This window comes from Stegostoma tigrinum, chromosome 28 (assembly GCF_030684315.1).
Source record: "Stegostoma tigrinum isolate sSteTig4 chromosome 28, sSteTig4.hap1, whole genome shotgun sequence".
Taxonomy (NCBI): Eukaryota; Metazoa; Chordata; class Chondrichthyes; order Orectolobiformes; family Stegostomatidae; genus Stegostoma; species Stegostoma tigrinum.
In genome coordinates, this window is record NC_081381.1 from 27,380,698 (window position 1) to 27,398,304 (window position 17,607).

Here is a 17,607-nt window from a genome sequence, read left to right on the forward strand (position 1 = left end):
CAGGAGTCTACAGGGAAATGTCAAAAGCTATAACATAGTTCACTACAAGGCTTGACCAGAATCAAATCAAGGCCAAGCCACTAAGAGGGAAGGGATGATGTTCAGGGTGTGGGACACCAAGAGATAGATATGTTCCAAGGAAACAACAAGCATCAAGGGAAGGGTCAACAAGGTCCCATGCCCAGAGTGTAGGAGGGAAGCATCTGGATATTGGGCATGTAAAGTTTTATTTTGTTAACATAAAAGTTTTTGTTTAATAACTATCCCCTGGTAGGAGCTGTCCACGAAAATTGTGGCCTCTGTCAGGACTTAATTCTTTACACATTTTGTGACCCGCTGAATTCCACTATCAAACAACAGGATTACGCTCAGAATTTCTACAGGATACAGAATAAAACTTGCATATCATCTAGAACTAATGCTCTACTGACAGATGGACCGAGATGGTTTCCATGGCTGAAGTAGTATTTAACCTGGCTCCAAGGGCTGCAACTTGTGTACTTCAGCTTGAGTTAATTCATTCTTAGTTAAAAGTTTTATTTGGAATGAAGAGGATGTTCGGACACTGACCTGTAGAAGCATGTCACCAGGCTCAATTCTGCCATCAGCTGCCACTGCTCCTCCCTTCATTATTGACCCGATATATATCCCACCATCTCCCCGATCATTACTTTGACCCACGATACTGATCCCCAAGAAATTGTATTTCTCTGAACAGGAGGAGGAAAATAAATTACAATTGGTTTAAGCTTGTGACAGTAACAAAAATACTGACTTAATGGAGCAGGTTACAGTCTTCAACCACACGGCAGGGTAAGCAATGAATAAAACAGGAAATTAAAGAAAGCAGTCATACTTCTTCAGGAAATGCCACTACACTATACGTTACAGTTCTCAAATGACAGATTCAGAGGTCATTCAGAGATAATTAAACTGTTTCACCTTGTTGCAAATAAAAGCTATTTTACACACATTTATAAACAAAGCTAACATTGGGTGTGTGCTTTTGATTGCTAGTCTTCTTAGAATACTTTATGTCTACATATATACAAGGCTATTGAAGGGGTATACCAAATTGCCTGTCCATTCCCAGGTTAGTATACTAACAGAATAAGTTTCTAAATTTGAATTAATAAAGATTTACTTCCTTCAATTTAATTAACGCACATTTAATAATACCTAATTGCAAAGAAGTTCATTTGTTTCTACCACTGTACACATAAACGCAGCAATCAATTTCACTCAGTGCTCAAAGCATATTCCAAGAAATCCCCAATAAACCGTCCCCGTACTGACAGCCAAAAATGCTCCGACTGCTGAGCTCCACAAACATCATAACCTCACTACGGCTAATTGGTAATAGCCCCCATCCTGCCTCCTAATCTGCTCATTACATTCATATTCCCGGAACGCACCTGCCTTCACACAACCATAACACATAATGTTCACCTTCACCTACACATTGGTAAAGGATAAGAGTCACTCACCCATGTTGAGTGTCACAGTGATAATATTGAGAGACATAGTGGAATCTGTGATGCTGCTCAACGATGAGGACTGTATGAAATAAAACATTTGTTGGGTTGTATAAAAGAAACAAAGTACAACATTTTGATTTGATTGGTCTCTTCACACTTTTCTAAAAAATATTTATTTCTTAGAACTACTTAAATATTTTTAAATATTCAAATATTTCTAAGAAATTCAAAGAAATTAAGCCTCACATTTACATAATGGATTTCACAAACTCAGGATGCCACTTCATGGACAATTAAGTATTTTTAAAAGTGAAATAACTGCTGGAATGTAGGAAGCGGGACAGCCAAAATTTTCAAATAAGAAGCTCCCAGATGCAGCTGCGTGACTAATTTCTTGATTATCTAAAAGGGGTCGATGAGGTGGGGGAATATGATGAGGGGCAGGGTTGGGTGATATGATGAGTGATAAGTTTGAGCAATAGGTGGGTAGGTGAGGTTTCACAATATGATGAGGTGATGAGCTTGGGGCACAGGCTGAGAGGTGGAGTTGTTCTCTCTTACAAAGGGGCTACCTGTAATTGTGACCTCTTTCCCATCCCAGATTTCTTTTGGGAACAATACAGCAAGTCAAAAATGAAACACTATCCATTCCCTCTCTCTTTTTGCACCTTATCTGACTAAGCTTAAAGCTCTGAAATTTCCTCCTCAAATATCCTTACTTCCATTTTGTCCTGCTTTGTGAGACTTCTTAAAACCTACTTATTTGACAAAGCCTTATCCGACTAACTCCTGATGTGATTTAGTGTCAATTTTTTCTGTTAACATTTCAATGAAATGCCCTGGGATGCTTCCCTACTTTAAGGATGCTTTAAATGCAAGTTGTGGTTGACAATGGTCTTTTCTTACATTTAAATGCTTTGATAGCCTCAAGCTCCATTATGGTCCCTAAGGGCCTGGCTGTCAGTTAGCCAACTCAAAAGGAAAACTCTTCACATAATAACTGTTATAAAGTATTCTGAACCTTTCATAAGTTTGTCTGCTTTATACCTTGCTGAAAAACTTGCAATAGTGAATGAGGAAAAAAGGAAATAAATGGCTAAATTTGTAACCCTGTCAGTATTATGTGTGTGTTTTAGGCTGTTGATGGTGCCCTGATTCTCATCTTCCTTCTAATGTGGTAGCAGCTGATTACAATCTTACCCTGTCCATCTGTTTCATACGATGTCTCCGCCTCCTGCGTTTGTGTCTCCTCATGAGCTGAGATGAAGCACTCTGCTCCACTGAGCTACTTAACCTGAAGAAGTAAAGAAAGCCCAGTCAGTGTTTTGCATTGGACTGAATTAAACCCAGATCATATCATTTTCACGAAACCAACCTCCAGCTGCAGAACGGTATCAAGATCTTATATTTCTCACTTTGTACAGGATCAGAACTGAGACTGCAACCTAGTCCAGAATATCTGTCAAACTGTCCACTCTGCATCAGGACTGAGCCACCACATTTACACGTGCATTTGGAATTCTGCATCTCTCCAATCCTACTGTCTCTCAATAGCGAGTGATTCAATTCGACTATTCTTGCCAGCTGGTTGAACGTTCCTCTTCAAAGGCCTCTAATTGCTTAGAGGAATACTTGGTAAATCTTTTTCACTCAGCTTCTCTAGAATAATTAAAAACCAAAAGAACTGTGGATGCTGTAAATCAGGAACAAAAACAAAGTTGCTGGAAAAGCTCAGTAGGTCTGGCAGCATCTGTGGAGGAGAAAACAGAGTTAACATTTCGGTTCACTGGACCTGAAACATTAATTCTGTTTCCTCCTCCACAGATGCTGCCAGACCTGCTGAGCTTTTCCAGCAACTTTGTTTTTGTCTCTAGACTAATTGTTGTATAAAATAATAAATACCCATGCAAAAGCTACATAGCGGATCAGTGCGAGGCCCTAGGCCATCATTTATTGCCCATAGGGTAGTTAAGAGTCAACCACATTGCTGTGGGTTTTGGAGCCACGTGTAGGCCAGACCAGGTAAGGATGGCAGTTTCTTTCCCTAAAGGGCATTAGTGAACCAGATGGGTTTTTTCCAACAATTGGCAATGGATTCATGATCTTCATTAGACTCTTAATTCCAGGTTTGTTAGAATTATTTATTCAATTTCCACCATCTCTTCTGGTGGGACTCAAACCTGGTTCCCCAGAATATTAGTTGGGTCTCTGGATTAACAGGCCACCGATAATACCACTAGGTCATTGCCTCTGCTCTCTTTGTGCTATTTAGTGATGGCATTGCTGCATATGCAGCTTTACGACAACTGACAAAAGACTGGATTGAGAGATATGGAAACGTTTTTCTGACTTGCTTTGACTTGGAAGGTACTATTATTAAAGCTGAGGGAAGAAGATACAGAATTATCTATCAAAAAGGAATTCTACAAATATTTAAAGGGGAAACATTTTCAGAATGGACGGAGAAGCCAGAGACATGGCAAAAATTGGAAAGCCCTATAACAGAGCAGGAACAGGGAGGTCGAACAGTCTTTCACTGTGTTGAGTCTCAGTTCTACCATCAGAAGCTTACAAGCTCCACCTTGGTTGAACCTACGGCAGCAACTGGCCTCAGTGCCCAGGCCATAAAAGAGAAACCAGCCAGGGCTCTTGTAACTGATCACTATTCAGTACTTCTGCTGCAAAGTGTGATACTGTGCACATTGGAAGACAGGAGTGGCTTTGACTGTGATTCTGTCACAGGTCAATAACTGTTTCAACTCTCTCTTGAATAAAGTGTTGCAGGGCTACTAGGTCTCCTGCAAACCAAACCCAGACAAGAAAACAGTGGCTTTAGGAGGTGAGGGGAGCTGAACGTCAGTTACAGTCATCACTTTAGAAGAGGAGGGGGAGCTGAACCCCAGTGAGAGACAGCACCTTCAGGAGAAGAGAACAATCGGAGTAAGATTTTTACAGCTATGGAGAAAAGGCTGGGGTGTGGCACTAAATGAATTGCATCTTCAAATGGGTCAGCACAAATAGATAATTTGACACACAAAATAAATGCAAAACTGCAGTGAGGGGGATAGATAATGCAGGCCACCTCAGTGTTATATTATTGCTTTAAGTATGCTAATAAGCTAAGGACCAAGACGACACCACATGACTAGAAGACTTGTGAAGCTGAAGCAGCAGCATACTAGACTGACAATGTGTACAGAAGTTGCTGTGTACTGACAAGTTATCTGTGAGTGTTAAATAAACCTACTTCAGATTTCAAGTAAACTGAACCTATGTTACTCCCCAATTAAGTATGTGTGTGTTAGTTTGATATTAAGGAACATAACACAGGGTAAAGTCGCTATTGTCACAGAGGACGAGAGGCCTGCTCTCTCATTAGACAGATGCCTGGTGGTGAGTTTAATCTGAAGATCATCATGCCTCAGTAAGGCAGGGTTCAGAAAGTCCTTCATGGTAACCTCAGCCAGTCTGGGAATTGAACGACACTGTTGGTGCTACTCTCCATCGCAAACCACTCGTCCAGTCAAATGACTAACTGATCCCCAACTCTCAATATAAGAGCACTTCATGCGGTTAAAGAAGGTCATGCCCCGCTCCAAGTATGCTTTACAGAATTCTATTGTACGATTGTAAAATTTGGTTTGGATTCTGTGCAACAAGAAAGACTCAAATTTTTAAGCAGCCTCTCTTCCTCAGGAAACCCAGAATACTTTACAGTCAATGAACCACTCTTCAAGTGTAGTCATAGCAAGTTTCCACAAACAGAAAGTTGACAAATTCTCAGTTAATCAGTTTCTGGTTGTATTGATCAGTTCACTAATCCCTGCTCTTCACCCAAAGGTGACGGAGTTCTTTTCGCATCCACCCCAGCTTAAATATTCATCTTAAAGATCAGCCCTCTGACAATGCATCATTCTTTAGCCTGGAATTTCCATCTAGATTAGAGGATCAAGTCCTGTAGCATGGCTCAGATTGTCAGTTATCTGACTCAGAATGAAAATTCTATCAATAAAGTTCAGCACCTAGGGAGGATTGTCTCCCTATCATACTTTGCTCAGATTCTGCAGTGTTTAGTGAAGGGATGTTTTAATAAGGCTTCGTTTCTTGTAACAGAAGACCATAAAAAAAATAGGAATTAGTGTAGGCCAATTTCCTTGAGCCTGCTACGCTATTCAATTAGGTCACAGCTGATCCGACATTCCTCACGTCCACTTTCCGGTCCTTTCCCCTAAATCGCATGACTTACGTTTTTCAGCTTATACTTTAACAAACTTGCCACTTGACATGTACGATCAGCTCAAATTTCTGGTTTGAGCTTAAACTCCTGGATCTATGTCAGTCTAAACAGCGAGGTTTCTGAAGTCTCCAGAACTGAAGCAATAGGTCAATTAATCACCTTCCAAAGGGCCTCAGTCCAAACGGGTTTGTTTTCAATGGCAAAGTGAAGGTGAGCATTCAGGACACTGTTCACTATTGTCCCTTTCCTCGGATAACAGCCAGCTGGGTTAGAAGGAATTACAGCAAAGTTTGTGTTCTGCTGCCAGTAAACACTAAATACCTCACACCCTCCTCCAAAATGTTTGCCGTAGCCGTTAAAACTCTAGAACCGTCTGGCGTGGTAGTGAGCCAGGAAAAAGATGCAGGAGATTCATTGGCGCGAAACAGGATGGCTGGTCATAGAAGTGAAGCAAAAGAAACTGGAGCTCTTTTCAAGATGTTCAGGATTATAGTAGGTTTTTGTAAAGCTAACTAGGAAAAATTATTTTTACTGGTCAGTGGCAAGAGCACATAATGTACTCTCTGGATAGGGAACTTTAATGTCCATCACCACGAATGGCTCGGTAGCACCAAAACTAAAGGACACTGCTATGAGATTGAATCACACTGTAGGATTAAAGAAGGGTACATGAGCTTGTCTTCACCTGTCTAGCTGTGCCAATGCAGTTGTCCATGACACTTATGAGTAGAAGCACCACTGCTCAGTCTTTGCGAAAACTAGGTCTCACTTTCACATCGAGGATACGTCCCACTGTGTTGAATGAGGTAGAGATTTTGATCCAGCAGCTCAAGGCTGGGCTTCTGTGGTGCACTGTGACCCACCATCAACTGTACTCAAAACATAATTTGTAACTTCATAGATTGACACATACGACATTCTAACATTAACACCACGCCAGCTGATCAACACTGGATCAAACGAAACTGCATTGGCAGCAATAGGCATACCCAAAAAGGTGTCAACCTGGTGAAGATGCAAAACAGGAAGCAGCAATTGATAGACAATGTCAAGTGATTCCATAACCAGCACATCAGATCTAAGCTACGTAGTCCTGCCACATCCAATTGTGAATGGTGGCAAACAATTAAACAACTCACTGGAGGAGGGGGTTCCAGAAATATTCCCACCTTCAATGATGTGACAGTCCAGCACGTCAGTACAAGAGACAAGGCTGAAGCACTTGCAAGCATCTTCAGCCAGAAATGCCAAGTGGACAATCCATCTCGGCCTCCTCCTGAGGCTCCTTGTATCATAGATGCCAATTGGCACTTAATTAGCTCCACATGATATCAAGAATGGTTAGACTCAGTGAATATTGGAAAGGCTTTAGCCCTTGACAACTTTCTGGTAACAATACTGAAGAGTCTGCTCTAGAATAAGACACACCATTCCAATGTAGTTGCAACACTGATATTTGCTCAGCAGTGTCAAAAAAATAAATCCAGTATTTCTAACAAAAAGCAGGACAATACAACCTGGACAATTACCACCCCATCAGTCTATGCTCAACCAATAGCAAAGTGATGGAAGGCGTTGTCAACAGTACTATCAAGCAGCACTTACTTAATAATAACCTGTTCACTGACACTCAGTTTAGGTTCTGAGAGATCTATTTCACTCCTGACCTCATAAAGCCAAGGTGGCAAAAATGGACAAAGGCTGAACTCAAGAGAGGCAGACAGGGTGCCTGCCCTCGGCATCAAAGCATTTGACAGAGCATGCAATCAAGGAGCCCTAGAAAATCTAAAGTCTGCGGAAGAAACCTCTCTGGTTGTTGGAGTAAAAACTACGGTTGTAGTTGTTTGAGGTCAATCATCTCAGCCACAGAATGTTACTGCAGGAATTCCTTAGGGTAGAGTCTTTGGTCAAACAATCTTCAGCTGCTTCAGCGATGATGTTTCTTTCTTCACAAGGTCAGAGGTTGGGATAAGTAAATGTTTAAAGTGCAATATTCAGCACCATTCACACTTCTGCAGGTAATGAAGCAGTCTGTGCACAAATGCAGCAAGGTCTAGAGAACATTCTGTTTGGGCTGATTAATAACAAGTATAACACAAGTGTTAAGCAACTATCTTGTCCAACAGAGGAGAATCAAATCATCTCTCCTTGCCATTCAGTGGCATATCATCATTGAATCCACCATTATCAAAATTCTAGGGGCTACAATTGACAAGAAATTTAACTGGATTAGCCATATAATACTGTGGCATTAAGAGCAGATTAGAGGCAAGGAATTCTGCAGTGACTATCTCACCTCCAGAAACCTCAAAGCCTGACTACCATCTAGAAGGCATAGGTTCAGGAGCAGAATGAACATTCAAGTGTGGTTCCAACAACACTCAAACAGCTTGACATCATCCAGGACAAAACAGCCTGCTTGCTGGAAGCCCATCTAACACCTTCAACATTCACTCCCTGCGGCCCTGACACCCTCTGACTACACTGTGCACCATCTACAAGATACCAAGGATCCATGGACAGCATCTTTCAAACTCATGACTTTGTCCACCTAGAAGGACGAGAACACCAAATATATCGCAGCATCAATACCGACACGTTCTCTTCCAAGCCACATACCATCCTGACTTGGAACTATATTGTTGCTCCTTCACTGTCGCTGGGTTGACATCCTGGAATGCACTTTCTGGTAACACTGTAGGTGCCCCTACTCCAAGCATTGCAGCAATTCACAAGTCAGCTCACTACCATCTTGTCAAGCTCCTCCTCCAGAGGTTCCCAGCATTATAGACCCTAGTCTTCAGCCAACTCCATTTAATCCACCTGATATCAAGAAACAGCTGGAGGCACTGCATACATAAAGGCTATGGGCCCTAGAAACATTCCGGAAACAGTATTAACGACTTCTGCCCAGAGAGGGCTGCACGCAATCAGTCTACTCTTTATCAAATGGACTGCAGCAATTCTAGAAGGCTGCTGACCATTGCCTAGTATTTTAAGATTCCCTTGTCCAATCCACACTCCCCACCAGCCCCAACACCCCCGGTACTTTTCCCTGCAACCACAGCAAGTGCTACACCTGCCCCTACACACCCCGCCCCCACCACCCCCCAATCCCAGGCCCCAAGAAGACCTTCCAAATCAAACAGACGTTCACCTGCACATCTGCTCATATGATATACTGTATCCACTGTTCCCGATGTGGCCTCCTCTACATCGGGGAAACCAAGTGGAGGCTTGGGGACCACTTTGTGGAACACAAAGGGCTCAGTTCGCAACAAATACAAGATAATGTATGGCTTAGAAAGGGTGGACGCTAGGAAGTTGTTTCCGTTAGGTGGGGAGACTAGGACCCGTGGGCACAGCCTTAAAATTAGAGGGGGTAAATTTAAAACTGAAATGAGATGACATTTCTTCAGCCAGAGAGTGGTGGGCTTGTGAATTCATTGCCATGGAATGCAGTGGAGGCCGGGACGTTGGATGCCTTCAAGGCAGAGATCGACAAATTCTTGATCTCACAAGGAATCAAGGGCTACGGGGAGAGTGCAGGGAAGTGGAGTTGAAATGCCCATCAGCCATGATTTAAATGGCGGAGTGGACTTGATGGGCTGAATGGCCTTACTTCCACTCCTATGTCTTATGGTCTATGGTCTTAAATGACTGTATCCCCCCCCAGTTACAAACCATTTCAACTCCCCCTCTCACTCCTTGGACGACATGATGCCACCCGAAGGTTGCAGGAACAGCATTTCATACTTAGCTTGGGAAATCTGCAACCCAATGGTCTCAATGTGGACCTCACAAGCTTCCAAATCTCCCCCTGCCTGAATGCATCCCAAAACCAGCCCAGCTTGTCCCTGCCTCCCTAATCTGTCCTTCCTCCCACCTATCCACTCCTCCCACCTCCTACCTAGTACTCTCATACCACCTCCTTGACCTGTCCATCCTCCCTGGACTGACCTATCCCCTCACTAACTCCCCATATACACTCACCTTTACTAGTTCCAACTCCACCTCTTTGACCTGTCTGTCCCTCTCCACCTATCTTCTCCTTTATCCATCTTCTATCCGCCTCCCTATCACAGCTCCTATTATCACTTAGAGCTAATGGGAACTGCAGATGCTGGTGTATCCGTGATAAGAAAGTGAGAAGCTGAATGAACACAGCAGGCCAAGCAGCATCTTAGGAGCACAAAAGCTGACATTTCGGGCCTAGACCCTTCATCAGAAAAGGGTCTCTCTGATGAAGGGTCTAAGCCCGAAATGTCAGCTTTTGTGCTCCTAAGATGCTGCTTGGCCTGCTGTGTTCATTCAGCGTCTCACTTTGTTATCTCCTACTATCACTTTCCTACTTATCTTTGCATCATCAGCAAATTCAGCTGCCATACCTTTAATCCCTATATCCAAATCATTTCTATCAATTGAAGAGAGTTGAAGTTCCAGCACTATTCCCAGTGATACACCAGTCATGACATCCTGCCATCCTCTTAAAAGGTCAGGGGCCCCATAGCAGGTAGCAAATTGCCCACACGTAAAATCAGATCAACCCAATAACAGGGCAGGGCTGCCTTTAACTTTCTGATCAGTGGACAGGCCCATTATCACCAGGCCCCGAGTTCAAGTGAACATCTTCAGCAGAGAAAGGTTGGAAAAATTCAACAAAGTGAAGAGAGGAAAGAATGCAACTCAACATAATCAAGCAGAATCTGAGAGGAAGCGAACCAGTGACCTAATAAGCACAAAGGGAATCCTTTCTCAATACCATTAAAAGACACTGAAGTAAAGTTTTAACAGATCATCATGGAATATTGCTTCATCCACGTTAGCCATGTTAACTCGTGGTTAATTTTCATTCTCCCAAAGTAAATATCATTGATTTTTCTCAATACAATTTGCAGTTTCTCCATCTACACTAAGGTGTTTTTATAGCAGCAATGATACAACAATAGACTGTCCTTAACAAAATGGCCAAGACATTGGACAGGTAATTTAAAATAAAACCAAAGCTTGGTCAAACAGCTGGGTTTACAGAGGATCTTAAAAGCGGAAAGGGATGTGGAGTTGAAGAATGTGGGCTTTTTTTGAAAATTGTTCATTCGTTACATCTGAGCATTGTTGACCAGAATGGCATTTATTGCACAGCAGGCAGTTAAGTGTCAAACACTAAATAAAAACTGAAAGGACTGCAGATGCAGTAAATCAGGAACACAAACAGAAGTTGCTAGAAGGGTCATTGGACCTGAAACGTTAACTCTGACTTTTCTTCAGAGACACTGCCAGAACTGCTGAGCTTTTCCAGCAACTTCTGTTTTTGTAAATGTCAAGCACATTGTTGTGGGTCTGGCATCACATGTAGGCCAGACAAAATAAAATTAATCAGATGAAATTTTACAATAAGCAGCAATAGTTCATGTCACCATTAGCCAGTTCTTTATTCTAGATTTCATTGAATTCAAATTTTACCACCTGCCATGGTAGGATTCAAGCCCATGTCCCCAGAACATTAGCCTGGGGATCTAGGTTGCTAGTCCAATGACATTACCACAATATCGCCACTTCTCCTTTCAGTGACAGCACATAGGGAAATACACCAGCAGAGCTAAAGAACCAAAATAAAGGGGGAAGTGGTTTTTGAGCCAGAAGAGATTACAAAGATAGGATGAAGGGGACAATGAAAAGATTTAACCCAAATATGAAAGTTTTAAATAGAAGGGAACTGGGGGCCAGGAGGCAGTGGGCCTGAGTGTTCCTAGCAGAGATGAGCATGTGGGATTTAGTATAGTATAGGACGGCGGTAAAAAGAATTTAGGATGAGCTGAAGTTTATTGAGGATTATATATGAGAGGGTGGACAAAATGGCAATGGAATAGAGGAATGTGGAGGTGACAAATGCCTGGCTGACCATTTTTATAGCAGATGGGCTGAGGTAGAGATGGAGATGGGTGACATTACAGTGGTGGAAGTAGCTGGACGATTGTGAGGATACAGTGACAGAAGTTTAGGATCAAGTAGAATTCGAGGTTGCAAACAAACTTAAATATATGTTAAGAAAGGAATTGCAGTTGGAAATAGGTTACAAAGTTTATAGTCAGGCTAAAATCAACAGCTTCAATCTTTCCAATATTTAAAATAACAACTTATGATTAACTCAAAACTGTAAGGTTTTGGGGTAGATTTGTAGCTCGGTTTGTGGATACTGCGGTTGGTTGGCTTGCCAAGCTGGTTTGTTGTTCTGCAGACTGGGTAACAGAACTGGTTGTGGTAAAAGCAGATTGAAAATAAGTGGCAGGAAGACATCAGGTTCGGTTTGTGGCGAGGAGGTAGCGATTGTTGTTAATGTACATACAGAAACTGACATATCTGAAAATGATACTGCCAATGGGAAGCAGGTACATGAAGAGGAGCAGGGATTGTTGGGAGATCCTGGAAGTTATATAAGAAACATGGAATAAACTTTGGTAAGAGGATACAATCAGCGAGGTAAGAGAGAGAGTTACGAGTGGTTTCAGACTGCAACACAATCAAGAACAAATGAGAGGCAAGGATATGTGAACAAGTCAATGATTCCAGCAAAGTCATGGATGAATAATCTATCAATGGTTACAGTCATGTTCAAGGAGGTTATTGAAGTAACCAGAGTAATCTCACTGCCTGCGATAAAACAAATACTTCACGTCACAAAATAACACTGCATCTGCAATCGAATTTCTGTATGATATAAATGGTTGATCTGTAAAACCAGAGGCCAATAACAAATCTAACTGGAGTCAGCATGACATGGAGCACAACATCCCAGATATGAATAGAAGTAATCACCTTTATTCTGTCCTCATCAGAATGGCAAGGCTGTCAGACAATAGATCATCCAGTTTCCTCCCTGCAAATTGCATAACCTTTCATTCCAATGTACAATGCATCACCTTTGTCCTACCTATGATAAATACATCATCTGTCCTCTTATGCGTATGATGCATTGCTTGTATAGCTGATGTATGATAACATTCTTTGTTTGTTCTACTACATGTACCTGCATCACTTTGCTCCTACCTGCTAGTGTTGTCATCATCTGAGTCAATGAAGCTACTCGAGTCCAGCTCGCTGCTCATCACTGTGGAAGCACTCTCATAGCCACCTGCATTCCGATGGCGATCTGTTTTAGTGTGTCCATTTACTCGTGGAACTGTGGGACAAGTGCCATAATGTTAGAAGAATTATAATTCATGATTAATTTCCACTTATTCTAAGACAGATTCAAGTATTTCAGTGAAATAACATCTAAAAAGTTCAACAAAAGCAGTAGGCTCTAAATCAGTATTGAGTACATTACCCATTGCCACCTATTGACTAAATGAATTCATCAGAGATGCTCAAAAGCCTTAGAAATGTTGCACCCTTTGTGACGATAGTCTGGCTTAACGGTTCTATTTTGTCTTTTTTTAAAATAAATAAGATTGAGACAGAGCCAACAAGCAGTCTGCTCCAAAGCCAATAAAGTAAACAGCTTGTGAGGCCTTAGGTTCTTCTTTAAAGTTGGAGCAATAGAAGCAGCCTGAAGGTGTGGGAAAGGGGGTCAAACTCCCAAAGAACCAGGATTTTTTTTAGTTTTTGCCTTCAGTTGCAGTCGCTGGAATCTTGAAGCTGGTTGTGGAAACTCTGATTCCTCTCTTTGTTACAGCTAAAAGCTGGGGTTCTCTTTCTGCTCCTGGAATTGCATATGAGATGATGTATTTTTCTGAATTTGGCTTTGCCAATGGTGTGTTTATGAGATCTTACTAAATTGGAACAGTTAACATTAATAGTTAACATATATTATCTTGTTAAGCATTTCAATAGTTACAGTTAAGCCAATTCTTTTGTCTTTTTATTTTTTATCCGTATTTTAATTATAGTCAATGAATAAAGTGTGTTTTCTTTCAAGCCTGGTAGTTTGATCAATCAAATTGCATCCAGAATACAACACCTTAGACTTACCTGTAAAATAAGAGGAAGTTACAACCTGATTACCTTTTTAATATGTTTTGAGGGGGTTTAGTCTGGTTCATAATACCCTTACACAAAAAAGGATGCTTACATTAAACAATATTATACAGTCTACATATATCCTTTCTGCATACAGCATGAATACAAAAGCCCATACAACATTTATGCCCCTCATGGTCTTCTTCTCATGCTTTTTCACCCAGCTTTGTTCAACACATCTTTCTAATACATTTTCCCTCATCTTAACCCTAGATTCCCCACACATGCATATATGCTTTTAATCAGAACCAATCCTTTGTGGGATATGCTGCCTGACAGTGTGATACAGGTAGGTATAACCCAGTAATTCAGGATGTCATTGGATTATTAAGATAGGAGAACGGCACTGGTGAATTGCTCATTTGGAGAGCTGACACAGAAAAGACAGCCGTAACTGTTTTTTTTTTCTGTGATTCTGAGTCCAACAGTTGAATAATTCTTTAGGCAAAGAAATTTTCCTTGAATTCCCTATTAAGATGATCTTATAGGGATGGCTCCTAAATCTGAACATACCAGCTAGTGCAAACATAATCTGTGCATACATCAAACACTCTCATAATCTTGAAGGCCTCTCTCGTCACACCTCAGACTTCTCCTTTCTAGAAAAAAATGCAACTGCTCACATTCATTTCTATATGTCTATATAGCAGTTCACATGCTGTTGTGTCTCCTAAAGACTGAGAAAAGCTCATGAAGCGCTATTTCAGATAGTTATAAAGGTTCAAGTGCACTCTGAATAAATGTTTGAGTAGTGAGAGGGAGAACGGGAACAGGGATAAGAAAAACAGCAAAGAAAGAGAGAAGGGGAGTAATTGGGAAGCTGTACCGAAGAGCAGCACCATAGGGAAAAGTAATGTGTCAGCAGCAAACACCTCAGATCCTTCCTCTCTTTTTATCTAGGATTTCTGCTCACAGTTGCCACTTAACATCTGGCATCAACATTTCCTGTTGTGATGGTCACATGCTCTGCCCTATTACACTGAGTGCCAGCAGACTCTCGCTCTGGCTGGACTGTTTTGGGACCTGGTCCCAAAAACTGCCGGAAGCACGATCACATACCTTGCTGCAAAAGGACCCAATATTGTATTGGAAAGGATGGAGAATGAGGTCCCAAAAATCTCTTGGACTCATTAGAGGAGGGAGGCTTTTGTGAATGAAGACCTGGGAAATTTGGGACTTGGGACACTTCCTCAAAACAACTTGATAGAATTTTAGAAAGCACAACAGCTTGGTTTTCTTACCTCTCTAATACCAGCACTCAGGCAAGAAATGAAAGGCTTTTGATTCTTTGGCAATCATTTTCACTCTTGCTGTATATTGCTTTTGCAAACTGTGCGACAGAAGACTGCTGAGAAACTGTACAAACTTCCTGTGTTACCCTGTCAGTACTGCTAGGCTCAGTATTTCACCAGGCAGGGCAGAACCACTAAAGAGCGTCATGTCATCCTTGGCACCAGTTATCATGAACAGTGTACACACACCAGAACGTAACACCCTCACAGGCATCACTCCAGGTATACCTAGGCATGAATCCATCAGTTCGTGTGTGCAAAGGGGCTGTTAAGATGATTGCCTGAGAACACAAATTGCTGACCACATTTCTGCCTCATGATACTTGAAAAACAATAATCTATCACACTATGTTTCCAGACAGAGAAAGGTTATTCATTTAGTGTGTTGATGCCAGCGATCATGCTCCACATCAACCTCCTCCTACCTCTCTATGTCTAACCCAATCAGCATATTCTTCTGTTTCTTCCTCCATCATGCGTTTATTTAGATTTCCTTTGAATGCAAAATGCTATTTGTCTGTACTCCCTGTGATAGCATGTTCCACATTCACATCAACCTACTGCAGATTCAGAGCAAAATCTCCAGTGGGACAGATATGGAGCAAAATAATCACTCAATATTAAAATTTTAAAAAAGCTGTCTCCTTAACATAGAACAAACCTGTCAATCCTGCTAAGACCTGAGTGGTTATTTTTTCATCAACAGAGCAAATATTCTTAAGTGTCCCACTGTCTGCCCACTCCGATTAAGACAGATGGCGAGAATAAATCCCAGTGGCTATGACTGAACAGCTCTCTGTAGCAACTCTTGCTGCAACTCACACTGATTGCTCATATAAACTATTTATGACTGTGCTTCCACCTAATTAAAACTGACCACTGACGACTGCACTGCAATTTCCTTTCTTTATGAAATACTTGAATATCAAAAATATAAAAGGGCTCCAGTGTGCATTGTGTACTGATGCTAGAGTCAAGCATTGGTAAATTCACAGTTTTCTCAGCTCCCTGATAACTTTGTAGTGGAGACTGATAGGTCACAAAGTATCAGGGTCCATATCCACTTTGAGTGGAATCAATTGGTTCCACAGAGTGATATTCGGGGTAATAACTGACCTCAGCACCATGTGGTTAGGGAGGAGAGAGAAATAAGCCAGGAACAGTACATTTGAAAAAAGTACATAATTCAGTTGTGATCACTTAATAGTCTGTTAGTATTTCACTACATAGACAGGGATGTGTGAAATTGACATGGATGGCAAAGCAGGTGAAGCCTGTGAAGTTGTACTCAGTAAGTCAGTGTCTGTTAGACAGGAGATCAGAACAGGGAGTGGAACAGAAAATGAAAGTCAGCTTGCAGAAACCAGGTGACTTGGTGACAAGGAGGGATGCTTGGTTACATTAATTTCCGATTTGGATGGGGTAAAATAAGATTGATGGTAATAGGAGGATAAAGTGATGAGAGTGGGGCGAGGCTGGGGTGAAACCAGACTGAGGGGAGAGTAGAGGTAGGGAGTTAAGCTAAGCGTGTGGACCAAGGTGGAGTTGGAAATGTCACCTTGTGAGGTATTTCATCATTTTCTTTTTAAGACATTGGACAGACAAAAATTATCTAAATCTGATTACAGCTTTGTTTGTTTTGCAATAACTGAACAATAAAGGAATACAACTAGGACAGCAATAGGTCAATCCATCCTCCCTTGTGCCAGTTGATCCTGCCAATAGCTGGCTCATTTTTGTACACTTTGGACAGGATCCTCTCTAGAGTGTGTCATGGTTGATGCCATATCCTTCTTTAGCTATTTTATACCTACACTGGTAAACCGGGGGCGGCAGCTCAGGAAAGCATCGCACTGGCTGCAGTGGTTTCAAAAGGGAGCAGCCAGATTGGAGGCCTCGATTCAGTCGAGATGAACATTGTGTGGACCCCAGTCTCCGCCTGTTTCTTCCAAAGCAGTCCCAGAACCTAGACGTAACCATCGTTGGTATCACAACATGTTACCGAACATACGAGGGAGCTACAGTCCGTCTCCTGTTCCAAGTGTGGCTTAATCCCTGAAGGGATAGGTCATCTGTAATCCCCTACGCACAATACAGAATATTCTACTGGTACAGATGGCAAAACAGATCCACAGCAGCTCCAAGGCTACTTTAGGGAAAAGTGGTAAATCCGCTGGTCCTTTCAAAGATTCTGTTGGGCATCATTTTCCACACCGTAGCTGTATGCTAGCCCTTGAATGGTGACAGCCACAATCTGTGAGAAAGTTACATCATTATTTTCAATCTCTGCCACTACAATTCATCTTAACTACATCCCTGAAGTGGAACTTTCCCTCTTACGCAAAGAGGTGCTCACTGGTTGGGGTGTATTTGAGAGCAGCAACCTTAGCTGATTTACCCTTGTCTAATCCAGGGAAATGGAGATCAATTGTAGCATCAATGGATTCCTCTAGCTGAGGTACTAGGACTGTTGGAATGACAGCTGGAACCTTGCTGGTTTGTGACACAGTATCTTACTATGTGATGAGATAATGAACACAGCCATTGGGATGCAGTTTGAACAGATGTTGCACAATGCCAG

The 17,607-nt window shown here is 41.8% G+C and overlaps 1 protein-coding gene across 2 annotated transcripts in view; it reads right to left on the reverse strand.

Annotated features, from left to right (window-relative positions):
* The window catches only part of LOC125466744 (segment polarity protein dishevelled homolog DVL-1-like), a 128,448-nt gene that overhangs the window by 12,305 nt on the left and 98,536 nt on the right, over nucleotides 1–17,607 (reverse strand). For both annotated transcript variants that reach the window (XM_048561694.2, XM_048561695.2), the window contains 4 exons: nucleotides 12,763–12,895; nucleotides 2,679–2,772; nucleotides 1,488–1,557; nucleotides 571–710 (listed from right to left, as the gene is read on the reverse strand). In XM_048561694.2, the coding sequence (XP_048417651.1) occupies nucleotides 571–710; nucleotides 1,488–1,557; nucleotides 2,679–2,772; nucleotides 12,763–12,895 (437 nt within the window). The remainder of the gene's footprint in view (nucleotides 1–570; nucleotides 711–1,487; nucleotides 1,558–2,678; nucleotides 2,773–12,762; nucleotides 12,896–17,607) is intronic.